The sequence below is a fragment of the Elgaria multicarinata genome, chromosome 11 (genome assembly GCF_023053635.1).
Source record: "Elgaria multicarinata webbii isolate HBS135686 ecotype San Diego chromosome 11, rElgMul1.1.pri, whole genome shotgun sequence".
Classification (NCBI taxonomy): Eukaryota; Metazoa; Chordata; class Lepidosauria; order Squamata; family Anguidae; genus Elgaria; species Elgaria multicarinata.
Genome location: NC_086181.1, coordinates 48,109,282 through 48,126,680, shown reverse-complemented (window position 1 = coordinate 48,126,680; position 17,399 = coordinate 48,109,282). Strand labels below are relative to the sequence as shown.

The 17,399-nt window shown below is 63.5% G+C and overlaps 3 protein-coding genes across 3 annotated transcripts in view; 2 read left to right on the top strand and 1 right to left on the bottom strand.

Annotated features, from left to right (window-relative positions):
* Positions 1 to 3,376: 3,376 nt before the first annotated feature.
* On the top strand, positions 3,377 to 9,633 carry CHRNE (cholinergic receptor nicotinic epsilon subunit; the record flags this gene model as incomplete). The annotated part of the gene is made up of 11 exons (XM_063137241.1): positions 3,377 to 3,529; positions 3,722 to 3,766; positions 4,128 to 4,237; positions 4,387 to 4,542; positions 4,886 to 4,989; positions 5,295 to 5,495; positions 5,740 to 5,854; positions 6,420 to 6,534; positions 8,275 to 8,488; positions 9,184 to 9,314; positions 9,420 to 9,633. Coding segments are annotated over 11 exons (1,500 nt in total), but the record flags the coding sequence as incomplete, so codon positions are not given.
* Positions 9,634 to 10,942: 1,309 nt separating this feature from the next.
* Positions 10,943 to 16,480, bottom strand: SLC25A11 (solute carrier family 25 member 11). Its single transcript, XM_063137540.1, has 8 exons — positions 16,356 to 16,480; positions 14,954 to 15,106; positions 14,336 to 14,542; positions 14,038 to 14,128; positions 13,321 to 13,411; positions 12,803 to 12,902; positions 12,574 to 12,625; positions 10,943 to 11,488 (listed from the first exon to the last, which is right to left on the bottom strand). The coding sequence occupies exons 1-8, from the start codon at positions 16,457 to 16,459 to the stop codon at positions 11,333 to 11,335; spliced, it is 954 nt and encodes a 317-aa protein (XP_062993610.1). The 5' UTR covers positions 16,460 to 16,480; the 3' UTR covers positions 10,943 to 11,332.
* Positions 12,125 to 17,399, top strand: part of INCA1 (inhibitor of CDK, cyclin A1 interacting protein 1) — a 222,711-nt gene continuing 217,436 nt past the window's right edge. The window contains exon 1 of the mRNA XM_063137542.1: positions 12,125 to 12,129. The gene's annotated coding sequence lies outside the window, so the exon portion shown is untranslated. The remainder of the gene's footprint in view (positions 12,130 to 17,399) is intronic.

The window sequence follows — 17,399 nt, the reverse complement described above, 5'->3', positions numbered from 1 at the left end:
AAATCAGTAGGCATATAGAAAGACATGTACTTCTGAAAAAGAATCGACCCTTAAAAGCGAACACATTTTTTATTCTGGCACAAGCTTTCGTGAACGCTGCCCACTGATGCAGCTGATGAAGTGGAGCACGTCCACAAAAGCTTATGCCAAAGTACGAGCTATCAGGTTCCCGGTGGCACAGAGCTCTTCTTCAGGACAACGCCCAGAAAGGGGACAAGCGAGGAGGAGAACTGCACGCTGGCTGGAAAAAGCCCCCCCCCCCCCAAGTTTGTGAAGCCTGAAGAAGAGGGAGCTCAGCCCCTGGGCAGGATAACCCACTTCGGCTTCTTTTAAGTTCACACTTTGTGCACTACCTCAAATTAACTGCCGGCTTTCCTAATTGAATGATCACTCGGTTTTCCTTCCCTTTGCCGCTCTTCTTTACCAGGGGACTTGCAAGGTCTGAGTTCCTGCTGGCATTTATATTTTCAAAGGGATCCTTTCCAGCTTTTTAGCCACTAAATTCCTGTCCACGTAATGCCCCTCCCACGCCATCTCCCAGAGCCTTTTCCCACCAGACCTCATAGCTTTTTTTCCCTCTTTGCCCCTAGCTTTTTTTCTTTTCTTTATTGTCCAGCCTGTTGGAGAATTCTGACAAATTTGAAAGCTTCCTCACTACTTTTTTGTGGCCTGGCAGTTACTGCTGGATATTTCTTTCTTCTTGTTCTAGTGGGCCAACATGGCTGCCTGCAATTTTTGTGCCTTGAGGGGCTGCTAGCCACAGGTTGGGGACACCAGCTGGTCAGAACAAAATCCCCCCTTGCAGGGCACGCCTTCTGCCAGCGCCCCCGCTCTCCCACGCGCCTCAGGCCTTACCTCGCTGCCCTGCTCCTCCTGGTTACGCTCACCGTTTGCACATTTGCAGACAACTCGCACTCAGACCTCGTCTCCTGCTCACTGCGTGGTTTCCGTGGCTCCACCCTCCCTCCCTCCCTTTTCAGCGCACTTCCAAATCCGCCCTACCCAGGGTTTTTTGAGGGGTGTGTGTGGAAGTGACAACAATTAAAAGTGGTTTCAAACCAGTTTCAGTGCCTAGTGTGTAGAATGCTGCTCTATCCCCTGTAAGGGGCTGAAGCCCTTGGGAGGAGCCGCCTGAGTGCCAGCTGGCTCTCTCAGAAGCCCCGCTCCTGGCTCAGCTGGGACCCACAGCAGCCCAGAAAGTGGGCCCGGTCTTCATCTGGACACAGTCCGGTCCTTCTCATGGTCCTCATGGAGAAGTAGAAGCAGCTGCTCCAGCCCAGAAACAGCTACAACTTGGTCATGCCTCGCCGCCACCATCTTGGCAGCGTGATGCCCCTCACGATGAGGAAATGGAGCCAGGAATAATTGGCAGGTTATTATTAGAGCCAGGAAAAGGTATCCGGTTTTATCTGTCAGTCCCAGACAGAGCTGTGGGGAGGAGGAGGCCAGAGGCGGAAGGAAGCAGCGGGTGGGCGGGCTCCCAAGGCTTCCCTCCGTCACGTAGGTGCTGGAGCCAGGACTCCTGGGTCCTCTGAGAGAGGAGGGAATTGAACTGGTCAAAGCAGGGCGTGCCTAGGGACGCAGGCCGGTCTCCTTGGCTTCTCTGGGGTGCGCTTCTCCCCCTCCCAAACCCCTTAGCCTGGAGGGCTGGGTAATGCCGCTCAGCATCATCCCATGGAAGTCCTGGTCCTGGACGTGTGCGAGTATGATTCAGAGGGACCCAAAGCTCATTATGGGGTGCACATAGATTTGCTTGTTATTTGGACACATCCTTGGCAGCGTTTGGGTGCCCAGCTGGGGCTGAGCACCCAGACATTCCAGAAGACACCCTCCTGGAAACGTGGGTGTGTGCTTTGGGGTGGCCAGGAGCTTATCCTGGGGGGCACAGCCCCACGGCCTTATGATTTCTTACTGCTTTGGGCACAGGGACACGGATTTGGCTGTCTTTTACGCAGGCAAAATGCTGGGCACACATGGTTCTTGGAGGACTCTCTCCTAGGTGTCAGGGTGGGTGAATTGGAATGGCCAGGAGCTTATCGGGGGGGGGGGGGGCACAGCTATGGTTGGCTATGTCGGCTATGGTTGGCCAGGCGGCACGAAACGCAGCTGTGCCCAGCACGCTTGAGTGCGTGTTGTTGCACGAAAACACAACCTTTTTGATTGCAGGAAGGTTTCATTTCTCTGGAAAGGGTGAGGGTCCCCCAGTCATGGAGGTGTAGCTGATGGGGGGGTGCCCAAAGTTGACCTTGGGGCATTCAGGTCTATATTCCGTGGACGGAGGAAGCGGTCTTCCACACGGCACGGGCGGAGCGGGGGAACTTCTTGCGCCCCGTAGCAGGTGGGGGAAGAGCCCAGAGAGTCCGCTGGCCAGCAGCCCCCCCAGCCTCCCTCCCTCCCTCCACCCAGTCGGACTGGTCCTTTATGAGCCTGGAGAGCGGGGGGGGGGGGAGACGACCACGGCGGGTGCCTCTAAGCCCTCTGACCGTGCCGTTCCTTTGGCGGTGGGGCCAGAGACGGGCGAGGGGCTGGGCTGGCCTGGATGGGAGGGGTCTCCAGCAGAGAGGGCCCTGCCTGCCTGCCTGCCTTCGTGGGCGCCATCACCCGGAGGCTCACGCACACACACACACACAGGCGTCTTTCCATCTCCTGCTCCTGGGTCCGTTTTGAACCGGAGCTGTGAGGGACCGATCCTGCCCTGCAGGCGACGCCTCTGCTCCAACCCTGCTTGAGAACTTCTGGGCTAGGGTCTAGCAAGCGGGGGGGGGGGCAGTGCCCCACCCCCTTTCCTCCCAAGCAATTGAGGGTGTTTGGGGCTGAGCTGGCGCGGACGGGGGCAGGCAGGCAGGTCCCTTTCCCACTGCCCCCTTCCCTGGCCTGGAGACGGCTTCCCTTCCCCACGAAAGTCTCTCAGGCATCCAGATAATCTGTCAACAGGTGCAGGATGTGGGTCCTGGGGTGGGGGGGGGGGGAAGAGGAGGCTTTGAAAGCAAACACCTCTGGGATGTGTGTGGGAGATATCCTGTTCCCCACCCCACCCCACACAAGCCAGAAGTGACTTCAAAATAACCTCCTTCTGCCCCCCCCCCCTCAAAAGTCTCTGTGGCGTCTGCAGATGAGCCCAGAGCAGCCATGGGGCGAAGACTCTGCCTAGGGACTCTTCTCTGCTGGGGGCTTCTCCGTAAGAAGAAAGGACTGGGGGGGGCATCCCTGTGGGGGAGACGAGCGCCAGGTGTCTTCAGGGGGGGAGCGGAGATTGACTTTGGGGGAAGGGTTTTGGTGGGTGGGCGCTGGATCTAGCAGGGGCTGTGAGCTGGGGGCGGTGGCTGCGGTCCAGTTCTTGCCCTCCTGGGACTGATGGGTGGGCTTTTGTCCCCCACCCACCCCACCAGGGCTCCTGGAGGCCAATGAAGAGACCCGCCTCTTCAACACCCTTTTCACCAACTACGACAAGACGGTGCGGCCCGTGCGCCACGTGGAGGATGCGGTGGAGGTGTCCGTAAAGCTCACCCTCACCAACCTCATCTCGCTGGTAAGGTGAAGTCCGCCCCGTCCCCCGTCTCCCCTCCCAGTCACTGCCTCTGCCCAGGGCCAGCGGGGCGCTGTGGCGGGCCGATCCGGGGGGGCACGTTCCCTGGACCTCCGTGCTCCCGGAGGGCCCTGAGAGGAGCCACAGGCACCTCCTGGCTGGAGCCCGACACCAGCTGCGCTCTTGCCTTTGCAGAACGAGAAAGACGAGACCTTGACCACCAACGTCTGGATCACGCAAGTAAGTACCAGCCGTGCCGCTGCCGGGCTCAAGCTGTGCACCGGCCAGGATGCCCCTGCCCCTCCCTCGGGCGCTCTGCAGGAGCACAGGGCCCGTTTGCCAGCCTGACCTCGTGGGGCTCCCTGCTCAGTGGGGTGACGCCTCCCTGAGATGGCCCCCTCCTCCTCCTCCTTGAAGCTCTGGCCCCCGGCCCAGCCCAGCCCCGGGGTTGGAGTTCTGCCCCCAAGCCCTGGAGCCCCAGGGATGGGCAGAGGGGCTGCCTCTCTCTGCGGGGAGGCTGGTTGCATGGCCCCCTCCTCCCGGGTCTGACCCCCCTCCCCTCCTTCCTCCTCCCCCCCACCCCCCCGCTCTGTGGACCTAGCAATGGAAGGACTACCGGTTGGACTACAGAAGTGAAGACTATGGTGGAATCGGGACCCTTCGTGTGCCGGCCGACCGGGTGTGGCTGCCGGACATCGTCCTGGAGAACAAGTGAGTGAGTGGGGGGGGGCAGGCCCTGGAGCTGGTCCAGAGCTCCCAGGGTGCCCGCCTGCCCAGATGCTGGCTGGTCTGGTCCGGTGCCTCTTCCTGGGCCCCAGGGTGCCGTCCCACGGCGCTTGCCTGCTTTCTCGCCCCCACAGCATTGACGGGAACTTTGGTGTGGCCTACTCCTGCAACGTCCTCATCTCCCCGGGGGGGTCCGTGTTTTGGCTTCCCCCGGCCATCTACCTCAGCACCTGCTCCATCGAGGTCACCTTCTTCCCCTTTGACTGGCAGAACTGCTCCCTCGTCTTCCGGTGAGGTTCCGGGGCTGGCCGTGGGCTCCCCCTCCCTGGGGGGCAGGGGAACACTGAGCCCCCTGGGCCTCCTTTCTAAATGTCACTGGCTCCCCCCAAACCCAAACGGGAGGGGGGCCCTGGCTTAGTGACAGTGGCCCCCTTTGCCTGCAGGAGGCCCCCAGCTGGCAGCACTCTGAGAGGGCCACGGCTGCCAGTCTGTGCCGGCCCTGCTGGGCCACGTGGGCCCCTGACCCGGCTCCCGATCTGACCACCTGGTGGCCCTCAGCCGTTGCCCCACCCACCCTGCCCCGTTTGGCTCCTGGCCCCATGGCGAATTGGCGCTGCCCCGGGTCTCCCCCAGGTCCCAGACGTACAGCGCCAAGGAGGTGGTGCTGGAGTTTGGCCCCGATGATGACACCGGGGAGCCGGTCAAGGACATCATGATCGACCCCGCGGCCTTCACAGGTAGGGGACGTCTGAGGCTGGGGCAGGGGGGTGCCTCAGGGGGCGGCGGCTGCCCCCGCCACCCGCCTAAACTTAGAAGGGGCAGCTAGACCCGGGCCGTGGGGGGGTGGCGCTCGTGCTCCTTCCCGGAGGGCCTCCCCTGCAGGAGCAGCGGCAGCAGCAGCAGACTGCTGGGCCCTCACCGGCTGGGCCTCCCCGGAGTCCCCCGCCCGGCCCTGTCGGGCCTTCCACGGCCAGCCCTGGGAGCTGCCCCCCACAGCCTCAAATGCCGAGCGACGGCCAGGCTTCCTCTGCCCCCCGCCCAGAGAACGGTGAGTGGGCCATCGAGCACCGTCCGGCCCGCAAGGTCCTGGCGCCGCTGTCCGGGCCGGAGGCCCCCGGCTTCTCCGAGATGCACTACTTCCTCATCATCCAGCGCAAGCCCCTCTTCTACGTCATCAACATCATCGTCCCCTGCGTGCTCATCTCCTCCTTGGTAGTGCTCGTCTACTTCCTGCCGGCCCAGGGTGAGCCTCCGCCGCCGCCTCCTCCGCCTGGGGCAGGAGTGGGGTTGCAGGGGGGGCCGGGGGCGGCCCCTGGGGCAGGAGGGACCCGGCACACGGCCAAATGGGGCGGCACGGAGGGGGTAGCATGGCGGGGGCGGGGTGTGATCGAATGGGGCGCCTCCAAGGGCCGCCCGCCTGGCAAGGGTGTGCGCGGAGGCCCCGGGGGCCGCGTGAGGCCGGCGCTCAGCCCTGCTTCTGCCGGCAGCGGGAGGGCAGAAGTGCACCGTGAGCATCTCGGTGCTGCTGGCGCAGACCGTCTTCTTGTTCCTCATCGCGCAGAAGGTGCCGGAGACCTCGCTCAGCATCCCCCTCATCGGCAAGTGAGTGGCTGGGCCGGGCTAGCGGGGCTCAGCCAGCCGCACCTCTGGGTCGCCCGGAGGGCGTGTGGGGCTGGACGCAGGGGGGCTCTGTAAGGGGGGAGTGGAGGGGCGGAGCCTCTTCCGGCCCAAGGGCCGCATTGCGCTTCGGGGGCCGCAGTGGGGGGCGGGACCAATGGCAAGAGGGCGGGGCCAGACCTGCCCGTCCTTCCTGCCAGGAACTGGGGGCCTTCAGAGAGGCGTTTTGACCTTTCAGAATGGGGTGCAGGGAGGGGGGGAACTGTACAAAGCAGGGGGGCCACCCAACACTTGGAGAAGGGGTGGGGCCAGAGGAGGGGGCGTGGCCACCTGTGGAGCCCCAGGAGGGCCAGATCCCCCCCACTCCCAGCCCTGAGTTTCTGCTCCCCTGGAATCGTGTGATGGAGAGGCTGGAGGACTGCCCAGGAGCCAGCGGAGGACCCCGTGGCTTTGATGCAGGGGAGGGGGCCAGGACCAGGGCCCTGGGCTCACGGGGGGGGGCATGGCTCGCAGCGGCCCGGGCCCTCCACCCTTTCCTTCCCCACGGCAGGTACCTGCTCTTCGTCATGGTGGTGGCCACCCTGATCGTCACGAACTGCGTCATCGTCCTCAACGTGTCCCTCCGCAGCCCCAGCACCCACGCCATGTCGGAGCGCCTCAAGCATGTGAGGAGTCGGGGGGGAGGGGCGCAGCGGGGGCTTCCGTCCCCCCCCCATCCAAGGAGGCCAAGGGCCACTGCGGCACCCACACGACACTTGCCCCAAACGCAAGCGGGGGTGGGGGCCCCTTCTGCAGGCTTCGTGTTTAAATGTGGGGAGAGGCCTTCTCCAACCTCGTGCCTTCCAGAGGTGTTGGACTACAACCCCCACCACTGGCCCTGCTGGATGGGGGATTCTGGGAGTTGTAGTCCAGCACCTCTGGAGGGCACCGGGTGGGGGAAGTCTGCACAAAATCTTGTTGCTTCACCTGTTCAAGCAATACAATTAAAGGTCACCTTCTCGTCCCAAATTTTTAAATGCTCAGGATTGCGCAAAGACATGTCAGTGAGCAGTCTTCTGAGTTACACCGAACTCTTTCTCACCCTGCCTGAAGTGCCCAGGGCAACCAAAGGAATGGCTGCCCTCAGGGCCACTGGCCATACTAGCCTGCCCATCCGCAAAGATCTTCCAGGGTGGGTGGGCAGGTGGGCGGGCAATCCTCATGGTCCCATCAGCCCTAGTTAGGATAGTCAGTGGTGAGGGGATCATGGGAATTGTAGGCCACAACTCCCGGAGGGCCACCGATTGCCTGCCTCTGCTGTGAAGTGGGCAGGGGGACATTGTTCTCCCTCTCCCATAATAGTAGAAGCCCCTGGGGTCATGATCCCATGAAGCGGATTGGTGGGAGATCCAGGGCAGATAAAAGGAAGGACTTCTTCACACAGCGCAGAGTTCAACTAGGGAACTCGCTACCACAAGATGTGGTGAGGGCCACCCATTTGGAGAAATGCCTCGAGGAGGTGAAGGCTATGCATGGCTACTAGCCCTGAGGGTTGTGTGCTGCCTCCAGTGTCTGAGGCCATTGGCCCGTGTGCACCAGCTGCTGGGGAACATGGGTGGGAGGGTGCAGTTGCACCGTGTCCTGCGTTGTGGGTCCCTGGTTGACAGCTGGTTGGCCCCTGTGTGAACTAGATGGACCCTTGGTCTGATCTCATCTCAGGGCTCTTCTGATGGGGTCTAGCATGAGGTCTAGCATGTCCCAAGGCCTGGCCCTGTTGGTGTTGGCTCCCCTCTCGTTGGCTTGGGAGCCACTCTGGCCCCACTTTTCACAAAAGCATCCTGTGATCTCTTTGGGTGTTTTATATCAGAGGTGGCCGGGATGGGGGGAAGCCCAAGAGACAGATTCAATTGCAAAGACACTCTTGGGGGATGGGGGGAAGGGTGGTGCTCGGAGGGGGGGCACAAAGGAAAAGAGGTGGGGCCAAAAACACACCCGCCCACCCACCCACCCAAATATTTCAGCTGGACACCCTTTGTGCCCATCGCTGAGCCTTCGTGGAGGCGCTGCAGCCTTTTAGAACGGGGCGAACACGGCACGAAAGCCAGGAAAGCGACACGCCATTGGGGTCGGGGGGGGGAGGGAGGGGGCGTGGCCATTGGGGGGACCTCGGAGAGCTGAATTTGCCCCCCCCCCGTTTTATCAATTATACTTTTTGTTCTGTTTAATATTTGAGATTTATTTGAAATGTCAGCCTGCGTGAATCTCATTTACATAGAAAGACAGGCAGGCTTTGATCTGGAGGTGATGGAGATAGGGATGGAGAACCGGAGGAGGAGGAGGGGGGGGGCTGCCTTGAACCGTTGTGGACTCCGGATCCCCTCCCACCCTCCGTGACGTGGCGCCCCTCGCTCTTGCTCGCCCCCCAGATGTTCTTGGAGGTCCTCCCTCGGTACCTGGGCTCCCACTTAGAACCGGCCGGTGAAGACCCCTGGGACGCCCCCCGCCCCCGCCGACGCAGCTCCTTCGGCATCATGCTCAAGGCAGAAGAGTACATCCTCAAGAAGCCCCGGAGCGAACTGCTCTTTGAGCGCCAAGGGCAGCGGCACGGCCTGCGCAGGGGCCCCGGCTTCAGCGCGGCCTGTGAGGAGGAGGAGGAGGAGGGGGCGGGGCAGGGCGGGAGCCCAGGGCCTTCCAGGGAGGAGGGGGGCTCTTGGCGATGCACTGATCCAGGCATCCGGCAAGTGGCTTGGACTACAAATCCCATTGCTCGTGACCAGCAAGCCTTGGGAGGCACCAGGTTCTCCGGTGTTTCTGGTCTCTCAGTGGCTCCATTTCCTGCAGAAGCTCCGCGAGAGCGCAGACGGCAGCTGTTGTTCCAGCAGAGAAGCGGCCCAGGCCCTTCGGCTGCCTTGCGCTGCCCCCTGCATCCTGGGGAAGGTGGGATCGGGTCCTGCCTCTCCGTGCTGCTCCGTCCCGGAGAACAGATGCCCGGTTCCGCAAAGGCCCGGAGATCGGCCCCTCGCCCAAAGCCATGTGCTTTCAAATCCCAGGCCGTCCTACCCCACCCCCCACCCCGTGAGCTGGGCTTATGCCCCACCTGGGTTGATGAGAGAAGCAAAGGGCGCTTTGCATTGGCAAAACCCTCAGGTGCGATTGGCGGGCGGGCAGGCGGGGCGCCCTGATCCCCCGACGAGGTTTGGGGGCTCTCCACTGCTGCCCCTTGTTTAGAGGCCGCCATTGGAATAAAGTTCTCTGTGACGGCCCCGTCCTCCGAGGAAGGCCCTGCGTGGCTGTCCCTTTTTAGCGGCCTTCCTTTTCTCCCCTCCCCCCTCCAGATGGGCTTGACGTGGGCACGACCAGCACCTTGTACAAGAACTTGGCCAGCTTAGCGCCGGACATCAAGGAGTGCGTGGACGCCTGCAATTTCATCGCCGAGAGCACCAAGGACCAAAGTGCTGAGGGGGCGGTGAGTCCAGAGGACCGGGAGGAGGCCCACCTTCGTCTTTCCTCCCCTCCCGTTGCTTCCACGCCCCCTCCTGACCCTCCCTCCCTCTCTCTCCCCCCCCCCCAGGAGATGGAGAACTGGGTGCTGATTGGGCAGGTGATGGACAAGTTCTGCTTCTGGGTGGCCATCCTGCTCTTCACCATCGGGACGCTGGCCATCTTCTTCATGGGGCATTTCAACACGGTGCCGGAAGACCCCTTCCCTGGCCAGGGAGGGCAGTAGGGGGCAGCTGCCGCCTCCTGTGTCGTCGTCGTCCCCCACCGACCCCGGCTCACCAGACACCCTCACTGTGCAGGAACCAGAGCCGCTGCTGCTGCTGCTCCCCCCATTCAGCAAAGACACTTGCCCAAGCACCCACCCACTGCTCGGCGGGGGGGCACGGGCCCCCAGCGCCTGCAGCCCAGCCGTGCCCCCGAGCCAACTGCACAAAGCCGCCCCGGTTCTGTCAAGGGACCGATGCAGAGGTGCCTGCAGGTGCTTCCGCCCCCCTCGCCTGGCCCAGCAGAAGATGCGCCCCGCCTTGCCAGGTGCCCCCCCCTCCAGCTGCCCTGTGGGCTCCCGCTCTCACGCCTCGGCCACGGCTGCGGAGAAGATTGGGGCCAGAAGAACACGCTTGGTACTCGAACTGCCTGACCCGCTCTGGAGAGCGATGGGAGACGCGTCCGTTTCAATGGCCGTGTTCTCGAACCCCAGGCCTGGAGGCCTCCGCGCCCCCCCCCCCCAGGCCAGCCTCCTGCTTCCCACACGGGCCAGATGAGGTGCCCCCGAGGGAAGCTCAGAGGCCCCGGCCGTGAATAAAAGGGCAAAGGTCACGCTGGCCTTATACAAACTGAAGGTGCGCCCACTGTGTACAGTCCTGGCCCTGCGCCTCGAAAGAGATCTTGAAGAGCTGGGGAAAGGGCAGGAAGGGGCAGCCGCTGGCATGGCCTAGCTTGGGAAAAGGGTGAGCGAGGGGCATCAAGTCACGCCTGGCGTGGAGAAAGCGGAGCGGGAGGCATTTTCCTCCCTCTGCCATAACACTACAACCCCGAGGGGTCGTTGTACGCCCCCACAGGCACAATATGGAACCGGCTTCCACAAGGTGTAGCAAAGGCCACCGATGTGAACCATTTTAAAAGGGGCTTTAGGCAAATCCATGGAAGAGACGGCTGCCAGTGGCAACTGGTCCCGATGGCTCTGTGCTACCTCCAGTTGCTGGGGAACATGGGCAGGAGGGTGCTGCACTCACGTCCTACTTGTGGGTTTCCTACGGGGCGTCTGGTCGGGCCCCCGTATGCTGGGCCAGATGGATCCAGCGTCAGGGCTCTTCTGATGTTCTTACCCAACAAAGAAAGGTGTTTTTTTTGGGGGGGGGGAGAAGGAGACACTTTGCATCCCCCCCCTGCACCTATTTCCCTGAGATCCTCCCACAGCTCCCAGCCACCACAAACCGCAGGGGACGCCCGACGCCTGCCCCAACCAAGAGGAGGCCAAAGCAAAAAGACCCCACCCCCACCCAAGCCGTGATTTGCCCCCCGTCCCGTCCCGTCCCGTCCCGTCCCCCACCCCGTCCAGCTACACTGCGAAACAGAAGGACGCCACAGCAGAGGAAGAGCTTAAGACCATGATTGGTTTTACTAAGTTGAAAGCAAAGCGGGAGACGGGCCATTGCTGCCCAGCGGGGCTACAGAGAGGTGGCAGTTCGGTTTGGAGAAAGGGCGCTTCACAGCGGGGGCCCCGGCCCAGAACTCCCCCCTCCCGGCAATAAATACAGTGTGTGTCGCCCCCACCTGCCCTCAGCCCCCAACGCACCGGGAGGGTCACACCTCCCTCATGATTGGCTCCACGTGGGAGGGGCAGGAGGCCGCCCTGGGCACGTGCTCACAGACACCCACCCCCCAAAGGAAGGGAGGGAGGGAGGGAGGGAGGGAGGAGCCCTTCCCCTGCCCTTGGCCCGTAACGGGCCACTCGAGAGAGGCACTGGGGACCCCCCTCCCCTCTCAGGCACTGAGAAAGAACTTCCGGTAGAACTTGTTCATCTGCTCCAGGAAGATGAAAGTGAGGACGGTGTGGGGCCCCAGGCGGGCGTAGTAGGGCGTGAAGCCCTTCCACAGGCTGAAGAAGCCCTCGTAGCGGACCACCTTCAGCAGCACGTCCTGGAAGCCAAGCGGGGAGACGGGCGGTCAGAGGCCAGGCAGCTGCTGGCGACGCCCCGGGCAGAAGCGTTCAGGCCGGACGAGCGAGAGGCGGGGGAAGCACGACCGGCTCAGTTCACTGCCTCCTCCCTCCCAGCCAGAGGAACTCACTGCCGCCTGCTCCCAAAGTCAGGACGCCCAAGTCCTTTGGGGGCAGGGGGAAGAGAGCCGGCCTTACACAAGGGCGGTGGGAGGCTCTCGCGTGCAACGAATTCCGGGAGCCTTGTCTCCTTGAGGCCAGGGGGGGGGGGGGGGCGGCACTGGCTGGAAGCCGCACAAACAGGGAGAGCTGAGGCCCAGCTCCCACTTCCAGACCTGGAGTTCTCCACAAAGTTGAGCAGCTCCTGGACTTCAGCACCCCTTGCAGGGGTGACAAAGTCCAGCGCAAAGCAAGGGGAACAAACAGGACTTGGTGGCTCATTTCCTCCCGGTCTCCAACGTGCCACAGTTGGGCATTGGCCAGAGGGCGCCACACCCACACCAGCCCCGCAAGAAGGGCAGGGGGGGGGAAGGGGCGTGCAGCCGGAGCCTCAATATCTGCACCCCTCCCTCCCCAGAAGGGGGGCTGCTTTGCCTCACAGAAACACCCCCCCCTTCGTGAAGCACCCCTCCTCCAGGGTCCTTGGCCTGGAAGCTGAAGTCCTCAGGAGGGAGCCGGAGCAGCTGATGGCCAGGGCCTGACGGAGCCCGTGGGCCTCGCTGGACGCCTCCCCTCAGGGGACCACGGCCCAGGAGCCATTCGAGGGGGGGGCGGCCGGGCCGAGAGAGTTCTACAAAGACGTGGAGCTGCTTCCCTGCACGGCCCATTCCGCTGCTGCTGCTGCTGCTGCTGCAAGGAGAGGCAGGGCACCCCACCCCATACACACACCCCGTCCCAAGAAGCCCCAGCTGGCTTCTCAGCAGAGAGGCTGCCAAGCTGACCTTCGCCAGCCTCCGGTGGTGTCACGCGCACAGAATGCGGACCTGCCAGCCGCCTGGTGCTCAGGGAGCCAGTGCAGCCACGCCCGCCCCTCCAAGCACCACGGCCACGCCTGACGGCAACTCACCAGCCCGTTCCGGTACTCCGGCTTCCCATCAATCATGCGCATGTTCTGGATCCTGAGGAAATGCAGAAGTGGTGACAGGCGGCCCGTTAGAGGGGGGAGGCCGCCACACAGACACGCAAGAGCAGCGCTGGGCTTCTACCCACCCACTCCACGCACCCACACACCCACCCACGCATTCCCTGCCTGGAGGGAGCCCCTCCCCGCTCTCTGTGGGGCAACAGGCCCTGACCTGGTCTTGGCAATGTCCACAGGCATGGAAGCCGCCGTCGTCACCAACCCACTGATCATGCTGGCACAGAAGTGGCACAAGATGTTGTCCCGGAAGTATCCTGAGGGTGATGCAAAAGAAGGAAGGAAGGAAGGAAGGAAGGAAGGAAGGAAGGAAGGAAGGAGAGCGGCTTCTGCTTTGTCTCCCCACCCCCCACTTCCAAGCAGAGAGTCAAGGCCAAGGGCTGAGCCACAGGGGAGGTGGAGTCACCTGCCTCTGCCTCACCTTCCCGGGGGCATCGGATGCCCGGCCGGCCCCTACACACACCCAAGGCAGCTCAGGAGGCAGCTCCAGCACTTCAACCGGAGACCGCAAGCGCCCCTGGCCTCCGCCGTTCCCGTAAGAAACGAGAGAAGCGGAGGAGGCAGCACCAGATGCCACCAAAGGACTGAGAGGACTGGCTGGCCGGGGAGGGGGGGGACGACCCCCGGGCGTCCTTGGCCTTCTGCACCCAGCAGCCTGCTTGGGGCACAACTTACCTGAGTCTAGGAGGAGCTGCTTGGACTGGGAGTAAGAGGCCAGCTGGGCGGCGTTGACAACCACCGCTCGGGCCATGGTGGGGACGCAGCCCTGGGATGGGAGCAAGCGAGGCGGAAGAGAGCGGGGGGGTGAGCAGCCAGGGCAGCGGAGGGCCGGCCGCTACACTCCCCGCCCCTGCCCCACAGTCCAGCCTTACACTAGGAGGGAGGGGCGCTCCCTTCTTCCCACAGCCGGGAAATCCAGACCCACAAATCTGTCCAGCTCCATGAGAGGAGACAGAAGGAGCAGCTGGGGCGTCCCACGGGCATCACCCGACATCTCCTGACTGGCACACGGCGACGGAGGACCTGGGCCCAGGCCGGCCTCTGCCTCGGTCCAGGGAGATGGGAACAGCCACCGTGCTCTGCGGAGGGCGGCTTCAGAGGCTGGTGGGGGGACCACGACGGAGCTCCACCTCCGGGCCCCGTTTGGAAAGAGATCCATGAAGTCAGAAGCTCCACGGAGCAGCTCTGTGCTGCAGGCAGATGCCCGGCTCAGCTCCACAAGCAGAGAACAGGTGAGCCAGGCGAGTGAGGGGGGCTTCTTTCAGGCCTCCCGACAGGGAGCACGGCCTCGCCTGGGGAGTGATGGCGCCTTCCCAGGGAAGCACCCCGCCGCCACCCCATCCCCCAGGCTTCAGCCAATGGGTCTCCCCGACCAACCCCAGGGGAACATACTCGCCAGAGGGTGGGCACTCCCTCCTCACGGGTGATCCGCAGAAGCGCATTGAACACATTTGTGTAGCCCCTCCTCTGGTCCGGAGGCAACCTGCAAGTCAGAGCGCGTGAGCAAGGCGCACGGAAGAGGGCTGGGGCCACCAGCAGCAGGGCCACAGCCCCAGCCTGCGTTTCAGAGGCCGCTCCTGGCCCGGCTCCAGGCCACCTCCCCACCAGGCAGCCTCTGGCTGGGCACAGCACCCCCGCCCCCCTGCAACGCCACGGGGCCACCAACATGTGCAGCAGCAGCAGTGCCCACCTGCCGTCGGCCGTCATCCGGATGAGCGCCACCTCCGCCGGGGTGCCGACAAAGGCCCCCACGGCACCGGCCGTCATCCCAATCGCTGCTTTCATGAGGAAGTTGGGGGGCGTCCCGTCGGCCCCCGTGAGCTTCTCAAAGAGGATGGTGTAGATGCCCAGGCGGGTGGTGGTGTAGGTGGCCTGGCGCAGGAGGCCGGCGGACAGCCTGCCAAGAGAGCAGCGCCAATCAGCCGCGTGGGCAGCCCGTGCCACACGTACACACGCCACCCAGCTCAGCCTCCGAACGGAACCTGCCAGGGCCCAGCTCAAGACCCATCTTGTCAGAAAGTGGGGGGCAGGGTGGGTGGAGACAGAGGCAGCCCCCACCATGCTGCTCACAGTGAGAGGAGCACTTTGGCCCAGCAGCCCCCACCCTAGGAGAAAAGGCCTCCGGTCGCCCCACGCTCGGTTTCCAAACCCACTTCTGGACTCCAGGTGACTTTCAAGGCTTCCTGCGTTTCAGAGGCAGGGCCTCCCTTTCCCTCCCCTCCCCCACCCCAGACCGCAGGTAACAGGCCCCGCCCCGCCCCGGGCCCCCCAGGGCAACTCCCGTGCTCCTCAGGCCCAGCCGCCCTACCCCGTGTAGATGCCTCGGACGCCCTCCTTCTTGAGAATGCTGCCCACGGCGTGGAAGCTGGTCTTGTACTCCTTCGTCTTGGCTCCCTCCCCGCTCAGTTGCATGCGGTTCTTCACCAGGTCCAGCGGCTGCACAAACACGGTGGCCGCCATGCTGCGGGTGGGGAGGGGAGAAGGCAGATGTCACGCGAGAGAGAGAGAGAGGCAAAAAGAGAGGGCCCAGAGGGGAAGCGGGGCCATTGTGCAAAAGCACCCCGGCCTTCTTCGTCGCAGCGTGAGGGCCCCCCCCTCTTGTGGGGTCTCATTGTGGCTGCCGGGTGAGGCGTTTCCTCCTCTGCTCCTTTGCCCCGGCTCACTTTGCAGCTGCCCCTCCGAGAAAGAGAAGTCCAAAGGACCGGACCAGGGAGGCCAGAAAGCCTGACCCCCCACCCCACCCCTGCAGCCACATTCCTCACGGCCCCCTCCGTTGCATAAGAGGCTTTAGGGAGGCCCAGGACTCAGAGGTTGGAAAGGGAAAGCTTCAGAAGCTGCTACGGGGGAAACAGGCGCGTGACGCAGGGGCTTATTGCGGGTCAATTGACCCACGGATGAGCGGCAGCGCGTGCAGCTGCCATTCGGAATACGTGATTTCCGATCAAGGGGATTGTGGCACGTCGTGTGAAGCCAGCCAGAGAGGGTTAAACAACCCAAGCTTAACCCAAGAACTATTCAAGGATTAATTGTGGGTTGTTTAACCTTCGGTTAACCCACGATGGCGGAGTTTGCATAACAGACGGGAAAACGGAATCGGAGGCTGCATATTCAACACGTCGGGGCGAACTGTGGGCTAGTTAACCCACGAAAGCCCATTGTGTCACTGCAACACCTGTTGCTCCTGTCAGCTATGGCCCCGGGGTGGTGGGTGGTGGGTGGTGGTGGACGCCCCTCACACCTGGGGACGGGGAGCCTCCCTCTGCCCCGGATCCACTTTCAACCCCTGCTTGGACAGTAGCCGGTCCCATGGGATTGACAGCTCTGGCATCAACCCTGTTGTGGGGCGGGGGGGAGGGGGGGCTGGCTGGCTGGCTCGCTCCCTCCCTCCTCCCCCCCCCATGGCCCAGGGGGCAATGGACCCCCCTCCTCCCTAGCACAGCGGGGGGGGGGTGTTTGAGCTTTCCCCTCCTCAGCCCCCCACCCACCCTGAGGCCCTGCTGCCGGGGGTGGGGCTGGGGCGGAGGCGCCATGCCCCCGCGGCTCTGCTCCAGGGGCTCCCGCGGCAGCGCTGCCCAGCGGTCGGAGCAGAGGCGTGCCCGCGGGTTTTGCCGCGGGAGCCGCTCCTTGGCCCGCGGGAGGGTGCGCGCGCACTGGCAGCCGGTGGGGGGGAGAGCGAGCGAGCGGCCCTTCCTCCTCCTCCTCCTCCTCACCCGGCCAGGCCCCCGAAGAGGAACTTGACGGACTTGGGGGAGGTCTTGGGCTTCGCCGCGGCGGCCGGCCCGGGCCCGGACCCGCCGCCCGCTGCCGCCGCCATGACGGCCTGACTGAGCTGAGGCGCGCGCCGGGACCAAGGTGACTCCGAGCCGGCCGGGGAGGGGCGTGGCCAAGGGCGGCCAATGGCCGCGCGCGCAGGCGGACGGGGGGCGGGACTTCCTGCCGGGAGGGGGCGAGGACGCAGCGCGAGCGAGGAGAAGGGCACGCGCGCAAAGGGGGCGGGGCCGAGGGGGCAGGGGGAGGGGCCCACTCGCACCTGCGCAGTAGTTGCGGAGCGGGAGCTCTTCTTCAGGCGGCGGCGGCGGCGGCGGCTCCCGTCATCCCCCGACGGACATGCTGGCTGGGGATGATGGGAGCTGCAATCCAACGCACCTGGAGGGCGCCAGGTTGGGCTGGGCTGGGATACTACACGCATCGATATTGTAGATATAAATTATAAAAAATATATCGTACTTCGTACAATTTCAAAACGAGGTTTAATTAGTTTACTTGCAGTTGCTTAGTTTATTGTTAAGTTAATTAGTTTATTATAATGATTAAAATGCATTTTTGCACATCTCTTGAGCCTCCCACCTCTTCCTCAGTGGTATTTCTAGCTGAGCGCAGCTGCCTTGTCCAGCCGGGGGCCCTCCAGGTCTGCTGGGCTACTACAACTCCCATCATCCACAGCACCAGTGGCCATGGACCATGAGAGTGGCAGTCTAACACACGTTGGGGGCGTCTGGCTTATATGGATTTTGGGAGTCTGTGCGTGTTGGGGGGGATCCCTGGTGGGTCTCAAGGTGGGGGATCAACCTGCAACACACAACCCCTGAGACCCAGGCCCGGCAGCCGCCTCCCCCCATGGGCAAGGAGCGGACTACCTCACCCAGTATCCCAGGTGACGTGAGGGAGGGGCGGCAGCGTCGCCACGCACGAAAATAAGGGCGTCCAGCAGCACAGAGCGAGGCATCTGGCGCATTTTCTGCATGGTGCCCTTG

Excerpts from the sequence above, each read along its gene's own strand:
- SLC25A11 (XM_063137540.1), bottom strand. The coding sequence starts at position 16,459 with ATGGCGGCGGCAGCGGGCGGCGGGTCCGGGCCCGGGCCGGCCGCCGCG. Across the intron at positions 12,903-13,320 it reads GCAGCTCCTCCTAGACTCAG|GATACTTCCGGGACAACATC; the intron begins GTAAGTTGTGCC and ends CATCACCCTCAG. Across the intron at positions 11,489-12,573 it reads CGGAGTACCGGAACGGGCTG|GACGTGCTGCTGAAGGTGGT; the intron begins GTGAGTTGCCGT and ends CTTGGCTTCCAG.